Source organism: Elgaria multicarinata, chromosome 13 (genome assembly GCF_023053635.1).
Source record: "Elgaria multicarinata webbii isolate HBS135686 ecotype San Diego chromosome 13, rElgMul1.1.pri, whole genome shotgun sequence".
In the NCBI taxonomy this organism is placed as follows: Eukaryota; Metazoa; Chordata; class Lepidosauria; order Squamata; family Anguidae; genus Elgaria; species Elgaria multicarinata.
The window spans coordinates 32,157,504-32,183,616 of NC_086183.1; the positions used below are offsets into that span (position 1 = coordinate 32,157,504).

A 26,113-nucleotide genomic window follows, 5' to 3' on the forward strand; every position below is an offset into this window, starting at 1 on the left:
CTTGTCCTGTCACTCTTCTCGATCCTCCCAGAGTGCAGGACGCGGAATAATGGGCTCAAGTTACAGGGAAGCTAGATTCCGGCTGGACATCAGGAAAAACCTCCTGACTGTTAGAGCAGTATGACAACGGAACCAATGACCTAGGGAGGTGGTGGGCTCTCCCACACTAGAGGCGGCTGGGCAGCTGTCTGTCCGGGATGCTTTAAGGTGGATTCCTGCCTTGAGCAGGGGGTTGGACTCGATGGCCTTAGAGGCCCCTTCCAATTCTACTATTTTATGATTCTATGATTCTATCACTTTCTGGGTACTTCCAGATGGAGGGTTCCTAGCTGTGCCAATCGAAAGGCATGCTGCAGCTATTACATCTTTCCCTCTTCAACAGTTTTTTTTATTTTGCTTTTTGTGGTTGGGAAAAAATATAGAAGAGGCAGTGGAAAAATACAGGGGCAAGGGTTAAAATGGAAGACCAGGGCCTCCTGTAAAATTCTGTGTCTGAGGCAAAGCAATGAAAAAGCCTCATCTGGAGGCAGCCTCTGTTACAGGTAAACAGGTTTTGTAGGTTTTCATGTGTCCAAAACCTGCTACACCTTTTTGATCAGAGGCGACATTGGGACAAAAGGATTAGGTGTGCATAGTCACCATGGCGGGGAGCGGGGAGCGAGGAGCCTCCCTCAGGCCACTTTAACTTTCCTTAAAAGTTAAAGGATCGGCCTCCAGCCCGTGTGCGTGCGTGGGAAAGGAACAGCCACACAGGTGTGTTTCGTAGAAATTCATCCTTTATTTCCGCCACTTCAAAGATCCACAGCAACTCTTCACGATCAATTGAATCTTGTGTACTTAACGTAATTGACACTGAAAGCGTGAACTGGCCAAGCGCCACGATTATCCATTGGTGCGTACGAGACAGGGCGGGGAGCGCAGGTCCCTTAATATGCAGGCAAACCCGTGGCTTCAAAGTCACGTCAATCATCCATCCCCCCCATATCTTTTTTACATTATCTTCTGGCTCCCTCTTGGCAGCTGAATCGGGGATCTTGTGTAAACTCAGTCTCCTGTCTCTTTATCGGGAGTATTGTCCCTTTACAGGGGCTGATGATGAGGTTCTAAGCCTGAGCCTTCCCACGGGTTGAAAAAACCCTACTGGAGATGCCACTGTAGTGCTAGACTATCTCTCCACCAGGGCACGGGGTCTGCTTGCGGTCAAGGAACGCTCACCGGCCACCCTCTCCTACGATGAGAAACTGACCCTTCTCTTCCCGTTGGTTCCTGGATCCTTACTGAAAGACCGGGGTCGGCCTTCATGGCTCCTGCTTCTGCTCCTCTTCCAAGTCTCACCATGCCACAGCAGGGAAAACCCCGGCCTGGCCTGCCCCCTGCCAGAGAGGGGCTGCCACAGCTTGGTGCGTCGGGCGGCTTCTGCTCTCAGCAGGCAGATTGGTCTTGGAAGGGGATGCCGTCCTGCATCCCAAATGTCGTGGGCGCCTTCTGTGTCCTGGACCAGTAGGGCCACCGCGGAAGGTTGCAGAAGAATCTCCGAATGCCGCGGAAGACGGTTTTGCGGAAGAGGATGAACAGCCAAGGGTCCACGATGGGGTTGAGCGCGCTGAGGCGGAAGGCGAACATGTCGCTGTCCTCGTTGCGGTCTGGACGAATGCCACCGATGTAGGCTCGAATCTGCACAGAAAGGGAAAGAAAAAGCACGGGCAGAGAATGAACACATTTTTGCTGCAAAAGCCACATGGGTGTGTAAAAAAGGAAACTTCCAAAGGGAAGCTGTGGTTCTGTGGGCAAATTTGTTTAACACCTTCGCTGCAAAAACCTTTGTTGGGTTACAGCTGCAAACACACCAGCTGAGGTTTCATTCTGCAGCCATAGTTCAGCAGCCAGGGTGGTGTAGTGGCTAAAGTGTTGAACTGGGAGTCGGGAGATCCGGGTTCTAGCCCCCACTTGGCCATGGAAACCCACTGGGTGACTTTGGGTCAGTCTCAGACTCCCAGCCCAACCTACCTCACAGGGTTGTTGTTGTGAGGATAAGATGGAGAGGAGGAGGAGGATTACGTACACCACCTTGGGTTCCTTGGAGGAAAAAAAAGCAGGATATAAATGCAATAAAAAATAAATAGTTCAGTGATGCCTCTAAGGGCCGAAGTGTCCCCCCCCCCACAAGCGATCCCACCATAAGACCAAGAGGTGATGAGGGCATCACAGCGGCAGAAGCAAACTCCATTTGATACCTGTAGTCATGATGGTGCTATGATTTAGGTATGTCTAAAATGCAAAACTGTAGAGGCTCAGATTATTATTATTATTATTATTATTATTATTATTATTATTATTATTATTATATCAGGGTTGGCAAACAGTTCATCGTGTGCTTTGCAAGTGGAGTAAGACACACGGGACATAAGATCACTAAGTCCAGGGTCTAAAATTTCCTAGCTGCCCCACCCGGCATTCTACAGTTCAGCTTTCCCCAACTTGGTGCCCTCCAGATGTGTTGGACTGCAGTGCCCATGCTGGCTGGGAATGATGGCCGTTGCAGTCCAACACATCTGGATGGTGCCAGGTTGGGGAACCCTTTTCAACTTGAAAGAGTTCAATGGATTCCTGCATTAAGTAGGGGGTTGGACTCGATGGCCTTGTAGGCCCCTTCCATCTCTGCTATTCTATGATTCTATGAAAGACAATCCAGGGTGGAATAAGAAGGACCAAGTGCCTTACATAGCTGCGAAACCATTTTGTAAATTACCTGGACTTTCTAGTTCTCCAATTGCAAGTGTTCTTCCTAACGGTGGCAAGAGTTGCCGTCCTCTAGTCAATTTTATTGTTTTCTTCTCACCCTTCCTCCACCAACTCAGGCTGGTGTACAAAATTCCTCCCTGTTCCCTTGCATTTTACCCTTGCAACAACCCTGTGAGGTGCGTTAGGCTGAGAGAGCCACCAGGTTCTCTTGATTTCTCCTCCTCCTCTGGCTCCTGGCTCTCTCCAAAGGGCTCAGTATTTATATATATATTTTAAAAATATATTTTTATAGCTAAAACCATGCCAGTTCTCACTGTGACCAAACCCCGGCTCAAAATTGTGCAATGGTTATTCCGGCAGGGAAGCGCAACTGAAACAGAAGCGGTTCCTCCATTTTCCTTATCTAGCAAGTGGCACGAAAGGGGACTTTCCTCATATGTCAAGCGGCTGGGAACGCCAGCCATGGTTCCCTTGCTGCGGGTAGCCACAGAACATACATGCTGGCCAAAGTGGGTACCCGGCCATTGATCATGACATCCCTGTGCCCTTCTCTGTCAGCAGGAGAGAGCAGATGGGTTTGCAACGCAGGAAACCAGCAAGGGCTGCAAGCTTAAACTGGTTGCGTCAGTAGCTAAATCAACTCAACTCTGGTTGATTAGCTGGTGAGGGCATATTCCAATCAGTAGGTCCTAGGGGTTAAAAGTGCAATTTTACTTTCTTTTTTAACCTGCTTCTGGGGTGGTACCTGAGCCTTTTCAGATATTATTCTAGATTTGAGAGAGAGAGAGAGAGAGAGCATTGTAGGGCCACAGATTGTGGAAGTGAGCTTCACGGCTGAGTGGGTTTCCCCAGTCCTAACCCAACACCAACCACTAGCGCAGCCTTCCTCAACCTGGGGCGCTCCAGATGTGTTGGACTACAACTCCCAGAATGCCCCAGCCGGGCATTCTGGGAGATGCAGTCCAACACATCTGGAGCGCCCCAGGTTGAGGAAGGCTGCACTAGAGGAAGCTAGTTTAGATTTCCTTCAGCCTCTCAAAAATGCACCTGGATTAAGATTTTGTTTATGTGCAGTTTTATTTAAATGCAGTTGATAGGTTGATTGGTTAAATCTGGAGTGTCGACCTTCTTTCAGCCTGGGGGCTGGATACAATTTCAGAGAAGTTCTTGAGGGCCACATTCCTGGACAGGGCTGAAGAGAAAAGGGGCAGGACCAAAATACCCAAAAACGCTGGCTTATTTTACCTTCGCGCTCTTAGTGCTGGTAGCTAAACATTTGGGGCTCATCTACACCAAGCAGGATATTCCACTATATTTATTTATTTATTTATTTATTATTTATTAATTTTATTTCTATACCGCCCAATAGCCGGAGCTCTCTGGGCGGTTCACAAAAATTAAAAACATTCAAAGTATAAAACAACAGTATAAAACCATAATATAAAATACAATATAAAAGCTCAACCAGATAAAAACAGCAGCAATGCAAAATTACGAATTTATAACACCAAGTTAAAATTTATTTATAGACTGTTAAAATGCTGGGAGAATAAAAAGGTCTTTACCTGGCGTCTAAAAGCATATAATGTAGGTGCCAAGCGAACCTCCTTAGGGAGCTCATTGCACAGCCGGGGTGCCACAGCAGAGAAGGCCCTGCTCCTGGTAGCCACCTGCCTCACTTCCTTTGGCAGGGGCTCGCGGAGAAGGACCCCTGAGGAAAGTGGTATATAAAAGGCAGGAGCCACACTACTGCTTTATAGTGGTATTGAGGTGCACTGACAACTGTTGGGGCCCATTGACACAGACCATATACCACTTTCATAGTGTTATATCCTGCTTGGTGTAGATGTGTCACAGGCCACAACAGTTGTCAGTGCACTTCAGTACCGCTATAAAGTAGTAGTGTGACTCCTGCCTTTTATATACCGCTTTCATACCACTTTCATAATGGAATATCCTGCTTGGTGTAGATGGGCCCCAGCTAGGAGAGGCATTTCAACTATTAGAATGTGGGGGAACAACTCCCCCCACCCTTGCAAAACCAGGAAACTACCAAAGGTTGGGGGGAAGGTGGCGAGGCCGGGGGAGGTAGGCAAAGCTATTTGGGGAACCCAGCAGGGCCAGATGCTACCCATAAGGCTGATTTTCGACACCCCTGGGTTAAATGTAAGCAATTCCTCTACTGGAGAATCCATTAACAGCCTATCTGAAATACATGAGTTTTGCTCGAGTTGGGAATTCTCAATAGGGCTGCCAACATTTTGACCTGCCCTTGTAGCTTTGCTTTCAACAGCAGTTTAATGTTGCGGGCATTAAGAGTTACCGGATTTATCTCCATCCTTACGATTTCATCTGAGGATTTCTGCCCGCCAAGCTGTTCTTGGGAACGAGAGCTGGCCAAGTTGAGTTATTTCCTGGTCATCCGGCAACTATAGACCCAAGGGAGGATCTGGGAGCAAATTGGTTGAACCGACACTGAGAACAAAGCATGGCGTCAGAGGAGCAATCTTCCTTTTGGTCCTTTCGCTAGTTTCTGTTGCAGGTGGATGAGGACAGGAGAGCAAAGCAGACGTCTTTGTACTTCAATTCACTTCCAACCTTCCTGCATATAATATAATAAACTATATCCAGATCCCAGAGGTAGTTTAATAAGTCTTGCACCCTGGATGTTATCACACAGGAAACTCCTGGCCCTTCCGTTGGCATGATCGCAATCATACCAGAAATAATCCCGCCGTAGTTTTATTACTCAGGGGTTAATGAGATTGCGAGGTCATTGGCAAACAACAGACTAATTTGACGGCACGGACTCAGCTCCATGGATTCCAGGCCTGGCAAAACAGAGCCTCCGGGTCGCTTCAGGGGAACGAGTTTCAGGAATAGGCCTCTCCGAGACGCGGGGCAACCCTACACGAGCGATTCCGTGCGAGGGAGAGCAGTTTGAGGCCCTTTGCGACACGTGGTGCCACCGTCAATCCGTAGCCAACCAGCAGTTTTACTCTTGAAAAGCTGCATTTTTGGAAAGTTGTATTTATTTTTTTATTAAAGCTGCTCCCAGGCGGTTCTGCTGCATTATGCCCTGTGCCTGTGCATTAAAGCCTGGGCATACCTCTGTGAGTTGGCTGTGACCTGGCAGGAACGTGGTCAGGCAGTGGGGCTGCTGCTTTCCCCCCATTCATTCTTTTCCTTCATTGGCACTATAGTCCCCAGTCAGGGTAACTAGCCTGCCTTTCCCATTCATAAAAGTGCTATAGCACTGTTTCTCCTCTTCAGCCAGTGGGAATAGCTAGCTTGCCTTTCTGGTTTACAAAAGCACTACGCTGTTCCCCTCCTTTGGAGTTGCGAATTTATAGCTTTAGCCAGTGGGAGTAACTAGCCTGCCTTTTTCATTCACAAAAGCCCTACTCCACTGTTCCCCCCTCCCTTCGGAATTGCGCAACGACTTATACTCCAATCTTGGAAAGAAAAGCGCCCACCACCTATCACTCAATGGACTGAAGATCTTATGGCTCTTCGGTGTTTGAGCATATGTCCTCCATCCATCAAAGTTGTATGGATGCTTATTTAGATATATAGACTGCTTATCATAACATGAGAGCCAGCGTAGTCAGTGATTAGGGTGCTGGGCTGGTAGTCAGGAGATCTGGGTTCTAGTCCCCACTTGGCAATGGAAGCTCACTGGGTGATTTTGGGTCAGTCACAGACTCTCAGCCCAACCTACCTCACAGGGTTGTTTTTGGGAGGATAAAATGAGAGGAGGTTTATGTATGCCACCTTGAGTTCCTTGAAGGAAAAAAGACCGTATGTAAATGCTGTATATTGAATGTAATGTTAATCCATTCCTCCTTGTGCTTTTCTTCCCCCCTTCTTTCTATTGGTAATGGTTATTGTATAATGATATGTTTCATGATATGATTTTTCCCTTCCCCCTTTTTTGATTTGTTTGTTGTTGTTACTATTGTGTTGCAAATAAAAAGATTATTTTAAAAAAATCTCTGCGCCACGGCAGATTCCATGTAGGACTCTCTGCTTGCGTGTGAGAAGGAAATCACCAAAAGTCAAACAGTTCTGCTTATATCCATCGTTTGACACTGGAACACGGAACCCACAAGCTACCAACATTGTAAACTGAGTGCAACCACGCCCTTGGAACATCTTATGCTTTTGATTATATAACCCACCCAGATGTTTTGTTAAATTTCCTCCAGCGCTCGCTTCTCTCTTTTGCTCTGTTACTGCTGCAAAAGTAGATGGGACCCAGGGATGAGAGGAAATTTGAATTTACCTAATGTCACACTTCCAAACCACCATTCGAACTGAAAAGTAGTAATCCTGCAAAATTCGAATTTGCCAAATGTTGCAATGGAGTTTTCCAAACTAAGCATTTGTACAAGACTGCATGCACTATATCAGGGAAATTGCTTGCAAAAATGTGCATATGAGCCACAGTCGCACACACACAAAATGCATGTATTCTAAGAAATGTGCACTAAAATGCTTACAAATTTTCGTGCAAACTTTTTTAATAAAAAAAAAAGACTTTGAGCTGACTTTAAGATTGGTCAAAACAGAAATGGAGACCAACCAAAATTAGCAGCTTTGTCCATCCCTAGCAGAATCATTTAGCCAGCAGCTACCTCCCACGGTTTTGGAAATATTTGTGCTAAAAAAATGGTCACATAAACGGGTCGGGCAATTGATTCATCTAACCTCAGTACTGTCTACTGTGCTTGATGCGTCTCAGGGAGAGAAGAATCTTGCTACCTGATTCTTTTAACTGGAGGTGCCAGAGATTGAACCTGGGTTCTTCTGTCTGGAAGGCAGGGGATCTACAACGGAGCTACGCCTCCCCCCTGCAAATCATGCCATCTAATCAACTCCACGTGGTGGACTTATAAGTCCAACAAAGGACCATTTGTGTATTATCAAGAATGCCTCTCCCACAACCCGCCTACACACACACCTGAAAATTAGCTAGAAGTGTTTTTCCATTCAAAAGAAACCGGGTCGGCCTGAGACATTTTGCTGGCTGATGCTGAGCAGCAAACGTCCTGACTCCCTCTTTGGGTCCTACGCACCTTGAAAGACAGCCACGAGGCAGAGAAGCTCATTAGCACTTCTTCCTATCCGTGGCAGGGAAAAAATATATACCGTAACAACAAACTAAGGTGTGAGCCTGTGCGAGTTTAGACTAACCAGGCATAGGGTTGTGCCTTCAAACAACTAACGATTTGCTGCCCTTTTTGGGAGAGGTCTGCTCTGGCTGGCCCTCAAAAGAAAGCATGGCTGTTGTTTTGTATGCGTGTGCATGCGCTCACATGTGCAGAGGGAAGGGCGAGGGAAGGTTGTAGAAATTCAGGCATGAGTTGGAGAGACAGCTTCTGTTGTTGGCTTTAAGCCTCCTGATCTTTGCCCCATTTGGGGTTATTTTAAGGAAGGCGATGAATCACAGAAGACGAAGAGCTGGCTGGGTCTGCCACGCAACTGGTGGAGAAAGAGGAAAGACGTTGCAAAAGGGACGCCAAGATATATGCGTCCCTTTTGAAAGATTTTGCAAAAGGGACGCAAAAGGGAGGTACTGTTAGCGGGTGGTTCATCTGTCCGGTGAGGTGATGTTTGCCCTGGCCTGGACGGGGTTGCACTCCCCCTGAAGGATCAGGTCTGTAGTTTGGGGGTACTCTTGGATCCAGAACTGTCACTTGAGGCACAGGTGAACTCAGTGGCAAAGAGCACCTTTTATCAGCTTAGGCTGATATACCAGCTGCTCCGTTATCTGGACAGAGATAGCCTAGCTACAGTGATCCATGCTCTGATAACCTCTTGTTTGGATTACTGCAATGCGTTATACGTGGGGCTGCCTTTGAAAACGGTCCGGAAACTTCAACTGGTACAAAACAGGGCAGCACGTTTACTAACAGGGACTGGCCGGCGAGATCACATTACGCCAGTCCTTTTCCAGCTTCATTGGCTGCCAGTCCAGGTCTGGGCCCGATTCAAAGTGCTGGTATTAACATTTAAAGCCCTAAACGGCTTGGGGCCAGGCTATCTGAAGGAACGCCTCCTCCCATATGTACCTGCCTGGACCCTAAGGTCATCCTCAGGGGTCCTTCTCCGCGAGCCCCTGCCAAAGGAAGTGAGGCAGGTGGCTACCAGGAGGAGGGCCTTCTCTGCTGTGGCACCCCGGCTGTGGAATGAGCTCCCTAAGGAGGTTCGCTTGGCACCTACATTATATGCTTTTAGACGCCAGGTGAAGACCTTTTTATTCTCCCAGCATTTTAACAGTCTATAAATAAATTTTAACTTGGTGTTTTAAATTTGTAATTTTGCATTGCTGCTGTTTTTATCTGGTTGAGCTTTTATATTGTATTTTATAGTATGGTTTTATACTGTTGTTTTATACTTTGAATGTTTTTAATTTTTGTGAACCGCCCAGAGAGCTCCGGCTATTGGGCGGTATAGAAATGCAATCAATCAATCAATCAATCTCACATTGGCATTTAAACCCCAGGGAACGGAGCGGGTGGGCACTTGGTGTATGCTCAACATCCTGTTTTTAAAAAGGGATTGGGTATCCAAGCTGGCATGTGACACCTCCCTATAAACATCAGGTCTGGGTAACCATGAGCCACTAGTCTAATGGGACAGAAAATGGGTGGCGGCGACAGCAAGAGGCCTAGATGTGGTTTCTAAACGGAAGTTGGACAACCCTCTCAGGGCAGACCACACAGTTTGGACGGCCATCAGTGTGCCTCTGAGGGCCACTGATCCGCCAACACTCCAAGCCACATGGAATGGTGCATCCCTGATAGATGGCTGTCCAGCTGCCTCTTGAAGGCCTCCAGTGTGGGAGAGCCCACCACCTCCCTAAGTAACTGGTTCCATTGTCATACTGCTCTAACAGTCAGGAAGTTTTTCCTGATGTCCACCTTAAAGCATCCCTGATAGATGGCTGTCCGGCTGCCTCTTGAAGGCCTCCAGTGTGGGAGAGCCCACCACCTCCCTAGGTCACTGATTCCGTTACCTAGGTGATGTCAGTGTCCCTGCTAATCAAAAAGTGCAAGTGCTGGATCTCTCTTGAGCCTTGCCTGCATGACACCACTACTGTTGTGTAAACGCAGCCTAAAGTAAGTTTCAGTAGCTGTTAGGCCAAGGGCTAGATCTCTCTCTGGAAGAGCCCGCTCCCTAACCTGGTATTCTTCCAGGATTGAGAGGAAGGCAGCAAGAAGAATCTGCCTACCTGCCTCCTCCAATTTACCAGCATTCCTGTAGGACTGATATTCTTCTGCTGTGAGTGACAGATGGACAAAGAGGAGACACGCTCCTCACTCCCCACTCTGAAACCTCAAGGAGGAGATGCTCGGAAGATTGCCGTCTGGGCTTTTTCCTGGTCCGTTCCATCCTGGTCGCTAATTGCTTTCATTTTTCAACATCCTTCTGCTTATTTTTGACAATGCACTGTTGTTTTTTGAGGGAGAGTTTCTAGTCTAAGATTATGCATTTGCAGTGTGCGCGGCTTTTATTTGTATCCTTTTGTAAACTGCTTTGGGATTTGTTTCAAATGGGAAGCAATGTATATATAACCCTGCATACACCAAATCAACCCAAGGTGATCCTTCTCTCAAAACACTAGAACCTGGGGTCCTCCCATGAAGCTGATTGGTGGGACATTCAGGACAAATAAAGGGAAGTCCTTCTTCACGCAGCACATAGTTAAGTTATGGAACTCACTGCCACAAGATGTAGTGATGACCACCCATTTGGATGGCTTTAAAAGGGGGTTGGATAAATTCCTAGAGGCGAAGGCTATCCATGGCTACGAGCCCTGATGGCTGTGTGCTATCTCCAGTATTCGAGGCAGTAAACCTGTGTTGCTGGGGCACATGGGTGGGAGAGTGCTGTTGCACCATGTCCTGCTTTGTTGGTCCTTGGTCAACAGCTGGTGGGCTACTATGGGAACAGAGTGGTGGACTAAATTAGCTAGAATTTAGTCTAATCCAGCAGGGCTCTTTCTATGTTTTATTATGGTTTTAATTTTTGTGAACCGCCCAGAGAGCTTTGGCTATTGGGCGGGATAAAAATGTAATAAATAAATAAATAAATAAATAAATGTTCTTACTGGCCTTCCCACAGCCAACATTGTGGGCAAGGTAACCTAAGCAGCCCTTCTTGGTAGTGGCATGCACCCTCTGGAACATTTTCCCAAACTTTGTTCAGGAGGCAGAAACTGGAGACATCTCTCAAAGATGGATCTGTTGACACTGGCTTTCCCTGACTTGTATTTATTTATTTATTTATTTATTTAATTACATTTATATACCGCCCCACAGCCGAAGCTCTCTGGGCGGTTTACAACATTTAAAAATAGTAAACATTAAAAGTATACAATTTAAAAACACACACACACACACGCACACACATAAAAAACAGTATAAAAACAACAGTATCCATTTAAAAACAACAATTGTGGGGTCCATTAAAAACAAACTTAACGTTGTTAAATGCTGTTAAAATGCTGTTAAAAATGCCTGGGAGAAGAGAAAAGTCTTGACCTGGCGCCGAAAAGATAACAATGTTGGCGCCAGGCGAGCCTCATCGGGGAGATCATTCCACAGTCGGGGGGCCACCACTGAAAAGGCCCTCTCCCTTGTTGCCATCCTCCGAGCTTCCCTCGGAGTAGGCACTCGGAGGAGGACCTTAGATGTTGAGCGCAGTGTACGGGGAGGTTCATGTCGGGAGAGGCGTTCCATCAGGTATTGTGGTCCCAAGCCATGTAATGGGCCATGACACTGCTCTGTTTTACCATTTTTCTTGTACAGATTGTTTTTCCCCCCTATTGTATTATATGTATCTTATGTAAACCACTTAGAGGACATAGGATATCAAGGGGCGTACAAATAGTTTAAATAATAAATAATGACTGCACGTAGTTGTTCCAAATGATCGTCACCAGCTGTGGTGTGCCCACTTCATGGAGCTGTGCTCACATCAGTGTGCACGCTCGTGAAAATCAGGAAATTTAACCTACAGAAGATGTGGCAGTTTTCTCCTGCTCAAGGGAGCATCTGAACAACATTTCTGAAAATATGCCTGTATATTTGTCTTCCCCCTCTGCTCCTCAAGCAGAATAGGACAAATTAGCAACAGTATTTTATCAGCAGTGGGTACCAAAAATAGGGACCGTCCATGGTAAACAGGCAGAGTTGGAACATATGTTATATTGCTTTAAAAAAGAAAAGAAAAAAGGAACAACTAAACGAAAAAAACCAAAACACTAAAATAATTCAGAGCAACAAACTCCTGACTGGTTTTTCTCCCTCCACGCACTGCTCTGCTGCTCTCACTCCCACAGCCCCTGGGTTTCAAGGGGAAAAGCTGATCTCTTATAGGGAGTTAAAACCAAAGGTTCTACTGAGACGACCTTTTTGCAAGTTATCTTTGAATCTGGGCAAGTCCTCTGAATCTTTCTGTGAATCTTCCCTGTGCACACTGGAAACCATTGTTTCCATTCCACCTTTCTACTGAAACCCGAAAGAGCACTTAGGCCGATGAAGTGAAAATTAGTTGCTGCAAACCCACACTTCGCTAATACAGTGACGCAGGGGGTTCAATTCTGCCCTGGACACCTTGTCCCTTAATCATCACAGATTTGGTGGTGGTCAGGCTGGCTGGAGAAAGGCGGTGGAAAAACAGTTTTGGCATGCTCAGACACCCTCTTGTTGTTGCCATCACTTGGCATGCCAAGCGCTGGCGTCGAAAACAGGAGGTGGGGTTCAAGGCCTGCTGAGGGGGAGGCCTGGAAACAAAGCCCTTTGAGGAGAGACTGAAAGAACTGGGCATGTTTAGCCTGGAGAAGAGAAGATTGAGGGGAGACATGACAGCCCTCTTCAAAGACTTGAAAGGTTGTCACACAGAGGAGGGCCAGGATCTCTTCTCGATCCTCCCAGAGTGCAGGACACGGAATAACGGGCTCAAGTTAAAGGAAGTCAGATTCCGGCTGGACATCAGGAAAAACTTCCTGACTGTTAGAGCAGTACGACAATGGAACCCATGACTTAGGGAGGTGAGGCCTTCAAGAGGCAGCTGGACAACCGTCTGTCAGGGATGCATTAGGGTGGATTCCTGCATTGAGCAGGGTGTTGGACTCGATGGCCTTAGAGGACCCTTCCAACTCTACCATTCTATGATTCCCCCATCCCCCAAGTTTCCTTAAGGAATAGGAGCCGCCTTCCAGATTAGCCAAGGGCCAGCTGCCTCTCCAGGTCTGTGCCTGCCTTTCAGCCATACGGCCTCTAGCAAATGTGGCGTCTGAAGGAGGGCCTTTCCCCGTGACTTCTCCTCCTGCAGCCTTTTCAAGCTGTGCTCCCTTATCTCCTGTCCCTTTCACAACCCTCCGCTACACCCAGCTGCAGTTGGCATCACCTGTTTCAATAACGCCCTTCCCACAGCTCACGTATCACTTCCTAACCCTTTCTGTTGCTACAGCATTGCAGAACAACCCTTCTACAGCCTTGCTTTGGGCCAGAAACCCGGTTGCCATGGGCGTTTGGTGCTGCCTGCATTCCACTGGGGCGGGTGTAAGCCCCCGTGCGTAATTTCCAAGGAGATGGCGGGGTGTGTGTGCTTCCTGCCTGGCAGTTATACTTCCTGTCCTTTGGAATTCCAAATATATGGACAGTGCCTCTGCATGCTGCACCTGTGAGTGTAACGCTCGTGTAGGTACTCTGTACGTGTTCAAAGACAGTCTCTTCTTTCTTATTGCTTCACATCTTCCAAAATTGGGCCCTGTCGCTGCAAAAAAGTTTATGAGGGTTTCTTTATTCAAAGTAAGTTGCAGAGACTTCCAGGTCAGTTGGTGGGAAATCTTTCAAATTCCTATGCGCCAAGAAGGTCCCATTTTTAAGAATTAGCCCCATGCAGAGGTAAGATTCTTATTTAAATTTCCGGACATCAAGCATGGAGTATTTAATCAGCTGGAATGGCCTCTGCATTCAACACTCCAAACAGTAAATAAAACCAATAAATGCATTGGTTTTGCAACTGGAATAATGGTGCAGAGTGGGAAGGAGGCAGCTATGCGTTCTGCACAGCGATCTAGCCCCATCACAGACGCCAGTCGCAGGCCCAGTGACCCCCTCTGACTTCTAAGGTTGCTTGCAGAGGGAGGTTGACTGACTTTCCACCCTACTGGGGAAATGGCCATTTATCTCTGTGTTGACGTGGAAGAGGACCATCCAGTTCACCCCAGCAGCAGTTTTTACACAATTCCTCCAATCTTTTTCTTATTTAAACTAATTACTTAAGTTGTACTATATCACTTAAGGAGTATGCCTGTGCATATTTAGACAGAAAACAAGTCTTACAACTGTCAGAATTCCCCAGCCAGCCAGCCATGTAGAACTTTCCCCCCCTGTCTAAACAGGCATAGGATTGTGCCCTTATTTATTTAAGTCAGGGGCAGGCAACTTGGACTACAACACTAATCATCCCCTCAACATTTGGACACTGGCTAAAGGTGATGGGCGCTATATTCCAATAACATCTGGAGGGCCACAGTTTGCCCACCCCTGACCCTTGATTTAAGTGATATTAAGCACTTTGCAACAGCCGCAGGCTCTTGTGTTGTGTCTGTGCTTTTCATAGTTGGAAGGAACCTCAGAGAACATCTAGTCCAACCCACTACTCAGTGCCAGCTCCGCGCTGCTAAGTGCAATTATAGCATCCATGACAGAGGGCCACCCAGCCTCTGCTCACATACCTCCAACGAAGGAAAACCCACCACCTGCTGAGACAGTCTGTTCCACTGCTGGACAGCTCTCACTGTTTGGAAGTTTCTCCTAATGTTTAGGCAAATCTGCTTCCCTGCAATTTCTCCAGGCTAAGCATATACCCAGCTCTTTCAACAGTTCCTCACTGGCTGTGGCTATTTGTGTTAATTCCCTTTTCTCCTAGCAGAGGACGTGTGCCGAGGCTGAAACTTTCTCCTGATCCTGCTTTAGATTGGGGAAATGTTGAAGGAGGGCCCCCCCCCCCAATATAACCCTATTCTTGATGCAAAATGGAGGGGGGGCCTTCTCCACTTCCTTCCTAGGGACAGTGTTGCTCATGTAGAACGTGAGAAGATCAGAATCAAGCGCTTTTGTGTAAATGTCACCATTTTAAAAAAGACAAAGTGGATGAGGGGAGGGAAGTGAATCTTCAGTACCGCCACCGCCACCGCCCTCTGCTCAGGACAGCTAAAAAGAGGCACAGCACAGAGAATCGGTGGTTTCCCCAACCTGGTGTCCATGTCTCCCTCTCCACTTTCTCCGCACCCTGCATAATCTTATACACAGGGCCGGTGCTACCATAGAGGCCACTCAGGTGGCCGCCTAGAGCGCCAAGCTAAGAGGGGCGCCGGACACAGTGCAGAACTCGCGCATGTTGGCTGTGAGCCAGGCCGGCCCAAGGATTCAGCTGGGCCTGGGCGGGCGAGATGGTGCCCTGCGCCCGCCCAGCTGAAGCGAAGCCAGGGACGCTGGGGTGGGGGTGGGGCGGCTCCACGTTCAGACTTCTGGAACGCGCCCGGAAGAGAGAGAGAGAGAGAGAGAGAGTATGTATGGGTGAATGGGGTGCAGGGGGTCTTTGAGTGAATGCATGTGTTCATGCGTGTGTTTGTTTGGAGTGAGTGATGCTGAGTGTGTGTGTGCACATGCATGTGAGTTGGGGGGGATGATTTGGAGGTGATATTCCTATTAAATAATGCGTTTTAGACCCATAGACGTTCCTTTCCAATTTGTTTGCTATAATTGGCATGACGTCTTTCTTGCACTTTAAAATCAATTTAGCAGTTTCAAGTTTTGTGCTTCTTATTTTTTCCAGGAAACATCTGTTCTTAAAAATCAAAGTTGGCATTTTTTGGGGTGGGGTGGGGGTGAAAGTAGCTCACCTTGCCTAGGGTGCAAAATAGTCTGGCACCGGCCCTGCTGATACACCTTTCTTGTGCCCCTCCCCCTTGCTCGCCTTTCTTCTAATCTAAACTAAAACGCCCCAAATGTTGAAACGGTTCTTTGCAGGGAATTGCTCCAGCAGTCACCTGATCATTTCGGTTTCCCCTTTTTGAGCACTACGATGTCCTTTCTGAGATGCCAGCCTCTCCGTGCAGAGGTTTTCACAGTGCTCAGTTTCACGCCCCAAATGTGGAAGTTTGGCAAGCGGGCACCCACCCCCACCCCCGTGTAAACCCGTTTGACCCTACTACAGCTGGCAATTGCTTTACGACCCTTTACTTTGTCCCTCTCTCAGGGCCTAGGCGTAGCTGGTTGATTAATACCGTAAGCTCCTTATTTACCAAGGCGAAATGGAGGCGCCCTCACTTCAATCCATAACAGATCGCTCCTAGTAATCAGGAATCCTACTCTCTGCTCCCTCCGGTTTAACTCAAGTTTGTGGCTTCTCCAAGCATGTATCTAAACACGTGCATATTTATGTGCAACGTTCCACTGTATGCATAGCAGCGCTTTCTGCCACAGGGCAGTCAATCAGCTTATGATCAGAAGGTGCTTCGCTGTTTGCCTCCTGCTTTATTTATTTATTTATTAAATTTATATACCACCCCATAGCCGAAGCTCTCTGGGCGGTTTACAAAAGTTAAAAACAGTGACCATGAAAAAATATGCAAAATTTTTAAAAAATCAAAAATATAAAAACAACAGTATAAAACAGTATCCATTTCAACAACAAAAGTTCTGGGGTCCATTAAAAACAAACTTAGCGTATGTTGTTAAACTCTGTGAAATGCCTGGGAGAAGAGAAAAGTCTTGACCTGGCGCCGAAAAGATAACAATGTTGGCGCCAGGCGAGCCTCATCATGGAGATCATTCCACAGTCGGGGGGCCACCACTGAAAAGGCCCTCTCCCTTGTTGCCACCCTCCGAGCTTCCCTCGGAGTAGGCACTCGGAGGAGGACCTTCGATGTTGAGCGCAGTGTCCGGGTAGGTTCATGTCGGGAGAGGCGTTCCGTCAGGTATTGTGGTCCCAAGCTGTGTAAGGCTTTATAGGTTTAAATGTTTCTAAATCTAAAATCAGGCCTTTGACTTCACTTCTTGTGTCTTTCCAGGGAAATTTGCATTATGAGTTAAAGACAGAAGGTGTGTGTATGAGAGAGAGAGAGAGAGAGAGAGAGAGAGAGAGAGATGTGCTAAGAGTAAGAACTATGACACCCACCCTGTTTGTGGTGAGGCAAAGACACTCTGCACATGTTCAGAGACATGCTTCTTAGTAGCCAGATAATGCGATTGCACTTAATAAGCCTACCAAAAATACCATTTTCTCTCACAAAGAGCCAGACTAGCCATTGAGATCTTCTGTGCAGCCTTCCTTCATGCCCCCCCCCCCAACATCTGTGCTGTGTTTGTTCGGGACCAGGAGAGGACCTTCTCTGTGCCTGCACCTACACTAGAATTCCTTGCCAAGGGACACCCATAGAATCATTGAATAGTAGCCATCGAGTCCAACCCCCTGCTCAATGCAGGTATCCACCTTAAAGCACACCCCCCCCCCTCTCCAATGGCCTTCCCAAATTCCTTGGACAGCTGGAATTTTGCCTCTTTAGCAGTTTAAGCCTAATCTGCCTGGTTGAAGTGGGTTTTCCCGCCCCTCCTGGTTCTCCTTTGTTGGCTTTCGGGTTTCTTGTATTTGTTTTTTATTGTTACCTTAACATGCGGATTAGATTGCAAACTGACTGGAGCATTTATTTTAATGGAAATGTAGGATAAAAGGACGTTAGGCAAATAATTAAATAAATATTGCCATATCATTATAATGTATTAATTTTTTTTTACAGTCAGTGGAGGCCGGTGGCTCCGATGTCAGTGGAGCAGTGAATCCGCTCCAGGTTTCAGCCAGGACCGGTCAGGACTCTAAAGGAGCTGTCCGAGGTGCAGATAGATCCTTTTGAGTTCTGACTAAAACCCGGAGTGGCAAAGGCTATCAATGGCTACTAACCCTGATGGTTGTGTGCTATCTCCCGTATTCGAGGCAGTAAGCCTGTGTGCACCAGTTGCTGGGGAACATGGGTGGGAGGGTGCAGTTGCACCATGTCCTGCTTGTTCATCCCTTATGAATTGGGGCCTCGGCACCTCCTGTTTGAAATGAGACGAAGGCGGCCGTTGGGATCTGAAGCCACTGATGTCCTAGCGCGGGGAAATGGAATGGATTTTCTTGACAGTTGTACCAAGTGAATATTCAAGGCTGGGAGGAGCAGCCACCGGCTCCAGAGCCAGCTGCTCAGGGTACTTACTTACAGGTTTCCTTATTTACTTAACCCCGGCCAAGAGACCTGGGCACACACCCGGAGCGAAAAGATAAGAAGATCCGCCTGAGAAAGAGCACTGCGTTCACGTTGCCGCCTTTTAGCAGCGTATGGGTCCTTGCTAGCTGGCCGAGAGGCCGCAGGGAATACAGCTGCTTGGAGTCCCTCCTTCTCACTCACCCTGGTCTGCTCTCTTACAAGCAAGAAAATGCAGGAGCTGCGCAAACCCCAACAGCGTTTGCACCAAAGACAAGTCTGGAAAGCGGCCGTAACACCCATCCGTGGCCTTCGACGTGGGCCAGAGAACAGCGAGCAACTTTGGCTCAAAGATACACCCACCTCTTGCCACGGAAAGCTCCCCATGCCAGGGGTGAGCAGACCTCAGCCCCGTGGGATCTACTTTTGTGGATTCCACCCCCCCCCCCGCCAGTCATCCCAAGATTCCCACCCAACCACAGTCTGATGCAAAAGAGAATTTGGAATTACTGGAGTACCAGAACTGAATGACGTTCACAGTCATCCGCTCAAAAATCTACTCCAGGTTACCCCAAGCGTTCTGTGGGAGATGTGTAGTTTGGCACATTTGGGGAGTACCAGGTTGGAGAAGGCTGAGGTACAAGAATCGGGCTGCAAAAAAGTTGGCAACCTCGCAAGAAGGTGATCTTAATTTGTCAGCCACACAGAAACACACACAGATACTGGACAGGCCCCTGGGCTATTAATAACGGCGTGAAGGAAACTCAGCTGCAGAAAACCCAATAGTCAAGTCTCTTGGTCTACCTATTCTGACGGATCAAGTCTCTCCAGTTCCTCAGGCGGAAGAGCTCTTCTGCTGAGTTACGGTCCCTCCCACAAGGTCGGAGAAATAAACACGACGGGATTGTACAATACTGTATTGTCAGCTCATTGTCAGCTCAATCGATTCCTGGGCGAGGCATCCCGGAATAGGTTGGCAGAGCCAGCCAGCTGCGGAAGAATGACTAGGCTGGCTTCCCCAGGGATGCCAAAATTTAGGAAATCTACAACACCTCAGGGAATCGGGCCATGTTCCATGCCAACTTCTGTGATGTCATTGCTTCTGCCAAATGGGGTTCCCACGATTGAGTTTCACTGCTGTCTGTTCTGACGAGGCAGGTTTGGGCCTGTGTATCGGTGGCGAGCCCAAGGGATCTACTCACTCCCCCCCATCAGGTTTGGGGATCCTCAGGCAACATTTGTCCTTGTAGGCCCCTGCAACTGTTGGGTAGGTTGGAAGTGGAGGTGCAGCAGGTGAAGAGTGGAGGGCAGCGGGACGTCCAAATAGGGAGAAGGTCTCAGAATCCCACGCAAGGGAGTTTTGAGTGAACTAATGTAAGGCAGAAGGTCCGTCTAAGATGGAGACAGGGAGCCGGTTGGGCCCCAAGTGATTCTTGGTCAGGGGACCCCCTAGAACAGGAATTGACAACTTATGGCCATGCAGATTTTTTTGGTCTACAATGCCTATCAGCCCCAGCTGATACATATGGCTGGGATATATACAGTAAATGGGAGGAATAAATCAGAAACTTGGGGTATCCCTGTGACAAATGAATAAACACATCTTCCTTTGCCTCCGTTGCCAACATTTTTGCTTGGTTTTACCAGCCTTGCTGTGGTTAAGGATTGTGAAACGCTTCCTCCTCGCATTTTTGAAGAGCAAGCTGCTGTTAGAGGCACGAGAGCAGGCCGCCTTTGTTTCAGTTGGCAACCCTACGGTTGCCCAATCTGGCAAGGACAGAAGTGATGAAACGTTTCTCTTCCCCTCAGCGTAGAAACCAGCCTCCGTGTCATCTGCTTGGCCTCCAGAGGATATGAACAGGCGCGTCATCCCCTCGTGTTTCTAGCCCACACAGGCACCAGCTCCCTCGGGAGTAAAGGCAGGGCCCTTCCGCAAACTGTTTCGCGTGGCTGAGGAGGCCGGAGGGCTCCCCCCCCCCCCGTGCCAACGTAATGCACAACAGCGGAAGATGCAGCCAGATGGAAACCGGGACAAACCCCTCAGTGCCAACGTTGGGAAGAGTGAGGGAATTCTGAAATCTGGGAGAAGGACTGTGGATCTGGACAGAGAAGGGAAAAAGAGGAGATAGGAAGGAAAGCAGGATAGGAAAGAGACATAGGTCCCATAGGAATGGCTTAAAGAGCGTTTCTTTTCCATTCTGGAAAATCATGTGCTTTAGATTAAGGACTGGTTTTCGTATAGGTTTGCCACGTTCTTTACTGGCTTCTGCTCCTCCGCTTTTAACAGCAACTGGACTGGTAAATGCTAGTAGCCCCTTTGTGCTGTGGAAACTATCACTTGTCACATTTCAAGCTACCCTTAAAGGCACAGCAGTGGGCCTGGGCGAGTTTTGTTCAGATAATATGACAAGCCTGTCTGGGTTTCATAATGCGATCTCTTTGTTTTTAGTTTATGAGTTACGTAAACAAAAGGAAACAGAGACAGAAAAAGAAGAGGAAGCAAAGGAAGATAAGGGGTGTAAAGGAGGGGAGTGGTACTCAAACGACAGTCTTATCTAGGGTGACCATATGGAAAGGAGGACCGGGCTCCTGTATCTTTAACAGTTGCATAGAAAAGGGAATTTCAGCAGGTGTCATTTCAGCAGGTGTCATATATGGAGAACTTGGTGGAATTCCCTCTTCATCACCACAGTTAAAGCTGCAGGAGCTATACTAGAGTGACCAGATTTAAAAGAGGGCAGGGCTCCTGCAGCTTTAACTGTTGTGATGAAGAGGGAATTCCCCCAGGTTCCTCATATATACAAATGACCCCTGCTGAAATTCCCTTTTCAATGCCACTGTTAAAGATACAGGAGCTCTCTCTTCCTTTTCATAGGGTCACCCTATCTTATCTCTCGCGTCAAAGGCACAAAATAATTCTTCCACGCAGTATGGAAAGATGAGAAGATGTTTCGTATGGTTCGATTTGCAGAACCCCTCCAAATATGTGCCACCTGCCCCTTCCTATCCGCTGCAGGAGGGACATCTCCCAGCATGGTGGGCATGAAGGTTCTCCTGCTACTTATTAAATCGGCCTTCCTCAACCCGGCGGCCATGGTGGCTGGGAATGATGGGGGTTGTAGTTCAACAAATCTGGAGGGTACCAGGTTGCGGAAGAGTTGCACAGAACTTGCTCCTGGCAAGCGGCTGAACGAAGCAGAAAGTTAGCCAGACAGGCAAAACTAATTGTTATGAACCGCCCAGACAGCACTGGCAGTTGACCAGTATAGAAACGTAATAAGAAAATAAATAAATGAACCCCACCACTTGCCAGGTGATGCCCCAACGACCATGTGTCCCAAACGCTACAGGGACCCATGCCAGAGGAGGCTGGTGCCTCCGATGTCAGTGGGGTGGTAAATCCGCTCCGGGTTTCGGTCCGAACCAGTCAGAACTCTAAAGGAGCTGTCCAAGGTGCAATGATGCAAGTCTAGGGGGCATTGGCCCTTGGATAGCTCCTTTAGAGTTCTGATCAAAACCCGGACCGGATTCACCGCCACTGGAGCCGCCAGCCTCCACTGGAAACTGCTGTTTTGAAAGGTCCCCTCAGACTCAGGGTTCCCTTTGCCAGACCAGCCTAACTAGCCCAGAATCCTTTTCCAGCAGTAACCAGGTAGCTGTGCCTGGAAGGGCTCACAAGCAGGACATGAGTCTGACGGACGTCCCCTGTAGCTTGTCCCCCCCATACCCTGCTCTGGAGATGGAGAACTATTGTGGTTAAATGACCAGCGAGGAACGGCTCTCTCTGGGTATGTGTTGTATCCAGGGCGTGTTCGTAGCTTCCACACCGTGCCCCACGTCTCTTGGGTGGCCTCTGTGAAGTCCCTGTCTGCAAAAAGCTCCCGGGCTGTGGTTAGGCGGCCTCCTCTTGTGCGGACAGGATTAAGGGTGGATTCCTGCATTGAGCAGGGGGTTGGACTCGATGGCCTTGTAGGCCCCTTCCAACTCTGCGATTCTATGATTCTATGATTCTAAGTTGTGGCAAGCACTGGGATTGTGGTGGTGGTGGTGGTGTGGGTGGGTGGGTGTCGGGGGGAAATACAGCCGGCAAAGCTCAGCCCGATCCATGACAGCAGCTGTGCACGACCAGCCAGGGCGTCGTTTCACGCGTTTCCATGCAAAACAGCCCCTGCCACCATGCATCACAAGCAGCTCCAGTTGCCAGCTGGTGCATTCATGGCAACGCGACCTCAGGACCACCCAGCACACGCTGGAGCCCTTCCGACCCACAGTTCTCACCACCAGACCTCAACTGTATATTGTATTTAATGGTGTTCCCCGCCTTGATCCAGAGAGACACAGGTAATAAATTATTATTATTATTATTATTATTATTATTATTATTATTATTATTATTATTATGTGTTTCATCCCGGTAAAACACAGATTGACTTCGCGCCTCTTTCCCTGTGTGTCACCATCCCTCTGAGCTGAAGCACCCGTCTCCCCTCCCCTGGGCTGCTCTCGGGGCTTACCGTGAGGGGCAAAGAGCAGATCACAAAGATGATGGTCATGAGGGCCAGCAGGATCAGGTGGTCGACCTCTTCGTCGCCGCGGCTGAACCAGCTCTTCCGCCGGCGTAGCTGGGCCACGTTGATGGAGCCGCGCCGGCGGGCCTTCTGCTTCCGGTACATCTGGCACAAGCTGATGATGACCAGCCCGTTGCAGAGGAAGATGGCGAGGATGAGGAGGGCCATGAGAGTGGCGTAGGACAAGGAGAAGGCGGCGCCGTGGTGCGGGTCGCCCGGGTCGGCATCCATCTCGATGAAACACCACGTCCCCGGGCAGTACTGCTTAAATTTCCCAATGCCCAGGAAGGGGAGCGCGCAGAAGAAGGCGCTGAAGGCGTAGATGGCGGGCAGAGAGAGCCTGACCCAGTGGCGGATGTTGTGCTGGGAATAGAAGTACGGGTAGCTGATGGCCAGGCACCGCTCCACCGCCATGGCGCAGAGGATGAGCATGGCGGCCTGGCTGAAGTACATCATGGAGAAGGCAAAGAAGTCGCAGAGCCAGCGCTGCCCGTCCACCATGCCCAGCAAAGTGGCGTTGATCGAGTAGGCCACGAAGACCACGGGGCTGACCATGCAGGTGCCCAACAGGTCGGTGATGGCCAGGCCGGTCACCAGGATGCAGAAGGACGAGGACTTGGTGCGCAGCTCCTTCCGGTGGACGCCCAAGATGGCCAGAGCCAAGAGGTTGCCCACCACCCCGGCGGCGAACATGAAGGAGCTCAAGGCCGGGTGGCTGTCCTGCTGCAGCTTGGTGATGTTGTTGCAGCTGTTGCGTGGGGGCTCCAGGAGGGAAGGCGGCACGCTGGGGCTCAGGGTGGCTTGCAGGGGGTGCATTGGCATGAGCAGGGCCCAGGGGGGTCTTGGGGAGGGGAGGGTCAAGAGGGCGGGCGTGGCAGGGGGCTGGGAGTCCGAGTTCTCAGCCAGGAGAACGGCTCCGGAGATTTCAACATGGAAGAGAAGGACCCAGACGCTCATGTTCTCTGTTCCTACTTGCCATCGGGGAGAAGCCCATCACCGCCATCCGAGAGGCCAGGCTGCCTGTCAGGAAGCCCAAGTCCCATTCCCAGGGGTCGGCGAAAAAACCATTGAGGTCTAGTGGCTTGCCACAATTGCTGAAGATCCGGTTCGCTGGTTCAGACTGGAAGCAAAAGGCTCTTTAGGCTCCTGGGTTCTCTTCCCAAGTCCAGGGAAGCGGCGAAGTCACCCAGCCGAAAGTGGGTTCATGGGCTGGCACTCGGGATCTCCTAGACGCAGCAAGGCTGAGCTGGGCTGAGCTATGCCGGGCGGCCTGCCCCGTCCTGTCCCCGCTGGCTGCCTGTCAAGAGCTCTGTCTGCCTTCTTGTGAGTCGCCCAGCGTGGAAAGTGTGCGTGTGTGTCTGCTTTGCGTGGGTGAGCATCTGAGCTTTCGGGAGCTGTGAGAGAGCAGCTTTCAACTCCAGCAGGCAGGCAGGCGGGGACTGCGGAGGGCCGGGGTGGGGCTTGGCCAACACACCCAGGAGCAGGCCAATGGCTGTCAGCACCGTTGCCTTTCTTCCACCCACACTCCCATGCTCTCGCTTCCTCCCTCTTCTTCCCTCTCTCCTTCTTTCAACGCTTTGCCAGCCCTCCTGCCAGCTGGGTTAAGCCAAGACGCCTTGCTCCTAGCCACACACGGAGGCTCGGTCCTTCTGCCTCCACGGAGCCTCCAAGGCCATTTCTACACCTGCCAAAGGACACACAGGGGATCCTGGGAGCAGACAGGGACAATCCCTCCCTTGGCCTGGGATAACCCTTAGGTGTAGAAAGGGCCCAATTCTCACTTGCTGCCCCGATGCAACTGGGCTCGCTGCCCACACCAGCTCCTCATTGTGCACGCTGAATTCATTCCCACCGACTTAAACCACAATCCCCGCCCCTCTGCACATCCGTCTCTGCGCGGAGACGCTCGTGGCCCAAAGAAGTCTCAGGATGCCTGGTGGCTGCTCTTGGGACTGGGAAACGCAACCTGCCTGGCGTAAGGTTGCCACCTGCTTTCGGACTGGCCCAGCTCCTCTGCCCTTAACAGCATGGCAGTCATGCGCAAAGTGGGGAGGCTTTGTGGCTTTATTTTTTTTAAAATTTTATTTATTTCATTTCATTTCTATACCGCCCAATAGCCGAAGCTCTCTGGGCGGTTCACAAAAATTAAAACCATGAACAGCATAATAAAACAACCAACAATTTAAAAACACAAATACAAAATACAATATAAAAAGCACGACCAGGATAAAACCACACAGCAGAAGTTGATATAAGATTAAAATACAGAATTAAAACAGTAAAATTTAAATGTAAGTTAAAATTAGTTGTTAAAATACTGAGAGAATAAAAAGGTCTTCAGCTGGCGACGAAAGGAGTACAGTGTAGGCTCCAGGTGGACCTCTCTGGGGAGCTCGTTCCACAGCTGGGGTGCCACAGCAGAGAAGGCCCTGCTCCTAGTAGCCACCTGCCTCACTTCCTTTGGCAGGGGCTCACAGAGAAGGACCCCTGTGGATGATCTTAAGGTCCGGGCAAGTACATATGGGAGGAGGCGTTCTTTCAAATAACCTGCCCCCAAACCATTTAGGGCTTTGAATGTTAGTATCAGCACTTTGAATCGGGCCGGACCTGGACTGGCAGCCAATGAAGTTGTAGAAGGACTGGCGTAATATGATCTCATCGGCCAGTCCCTGTTACCTGGGCTGATCAGGCTTCAGTTAAAGGCACAGGGATGTGCTCAGGGGTGCTGGGAAAATATGTACACTTTGGGGATGGGGGTGGGTCTATGTTAATCTCCCCTGTAGCACAGCGTTTGGAAAGACAATGTTGAAGACTTGGGGATGGGGGTGGAAAGAAACTGTTTGAATAAGCACACCTAAATAGGCGGAGCTCTTTAGAATCATAGAATAGTAGTGTTGGAAGGGGCCTGTAAGGCCATCAAGTCCAACCCCCCGCTCAATGCAGGAATCCACCCTGGGTGGCTGCAAGAGAGAGATGGTCTTCTTAGTCGTGGCACCCTGTTTTATGGAATACCTTCCCCAAGGAAGCTCGGCTTTTCTTCTCTTCCAGGAATTTTAGAGACATATAGAGTGCAATCCTATGCATATTTAGATGGGGGGGGGGGGGGGAACGTCCTACAATTTCCAGCTTGCCCCAGCCAAGCGCAATCTTTTGAGAGGCTGGGGGTCCCAAAAGGAAGAGCCGGAAGAGGGCAGATGCCACAGTCCCACAGCATTTTTACCACCTGAGGCACTTGCCTCACTTTGCCTAATAGTAGGGCCGGGCGGACACCTGAATTGTGGGAGGGAAAAATATCCAACCAGTACAGTACGCCTATTAGAGAACTGTGAGTGTGTGTGTATAATAATAATAATAATAATAATAATAATAATAATAATAATAATAATAATAATTTATTTATTTATTTATTTATTTATTACACTTAGATACCACCCCCATAGCCAGGGCTCTCTGGGCGGTTTACAGAAATTCTAAAATTAAGATAAAAACAAGTATACAAAATTTAAAATTCTAAAACACAGAACATACACACATAAAG

At 48.9% G+C, this 26,113-nt stretch overlaps 1 protein-coding gene across 1 annotated transcript; it reads right to left on the bottom strand.

The window, feature by feature from the left end:
- Positions 1 to 776: 776 nt before the first annotated feature.
- PTGIR (prostaglandin I2 receptor) lies at positions 777 to 23,956 on the bottom strand. The gene is made up of 2 exons (XM_063139899.1): positions 22,522 to 23,956; positions 777 to 1,674 (listed from the first exon to the last, which is right to left on the bottom strand). The coding sequence occupies exons 1-2, from the start codon at positions 23,530 to 23,532 to the stop codon at positions 1,423 to 1,425; spliced, it is 1,263 nt and encodes a 420-aa protein (XP_062995969.1). The 5' UTR covers positions 23,533 to 23,956; the 3' UTR covers positions 777 to 1,422.
- Between the last annotated feature and the right edge of the window lie 2,157 nt (positions 23,957 to 26,113).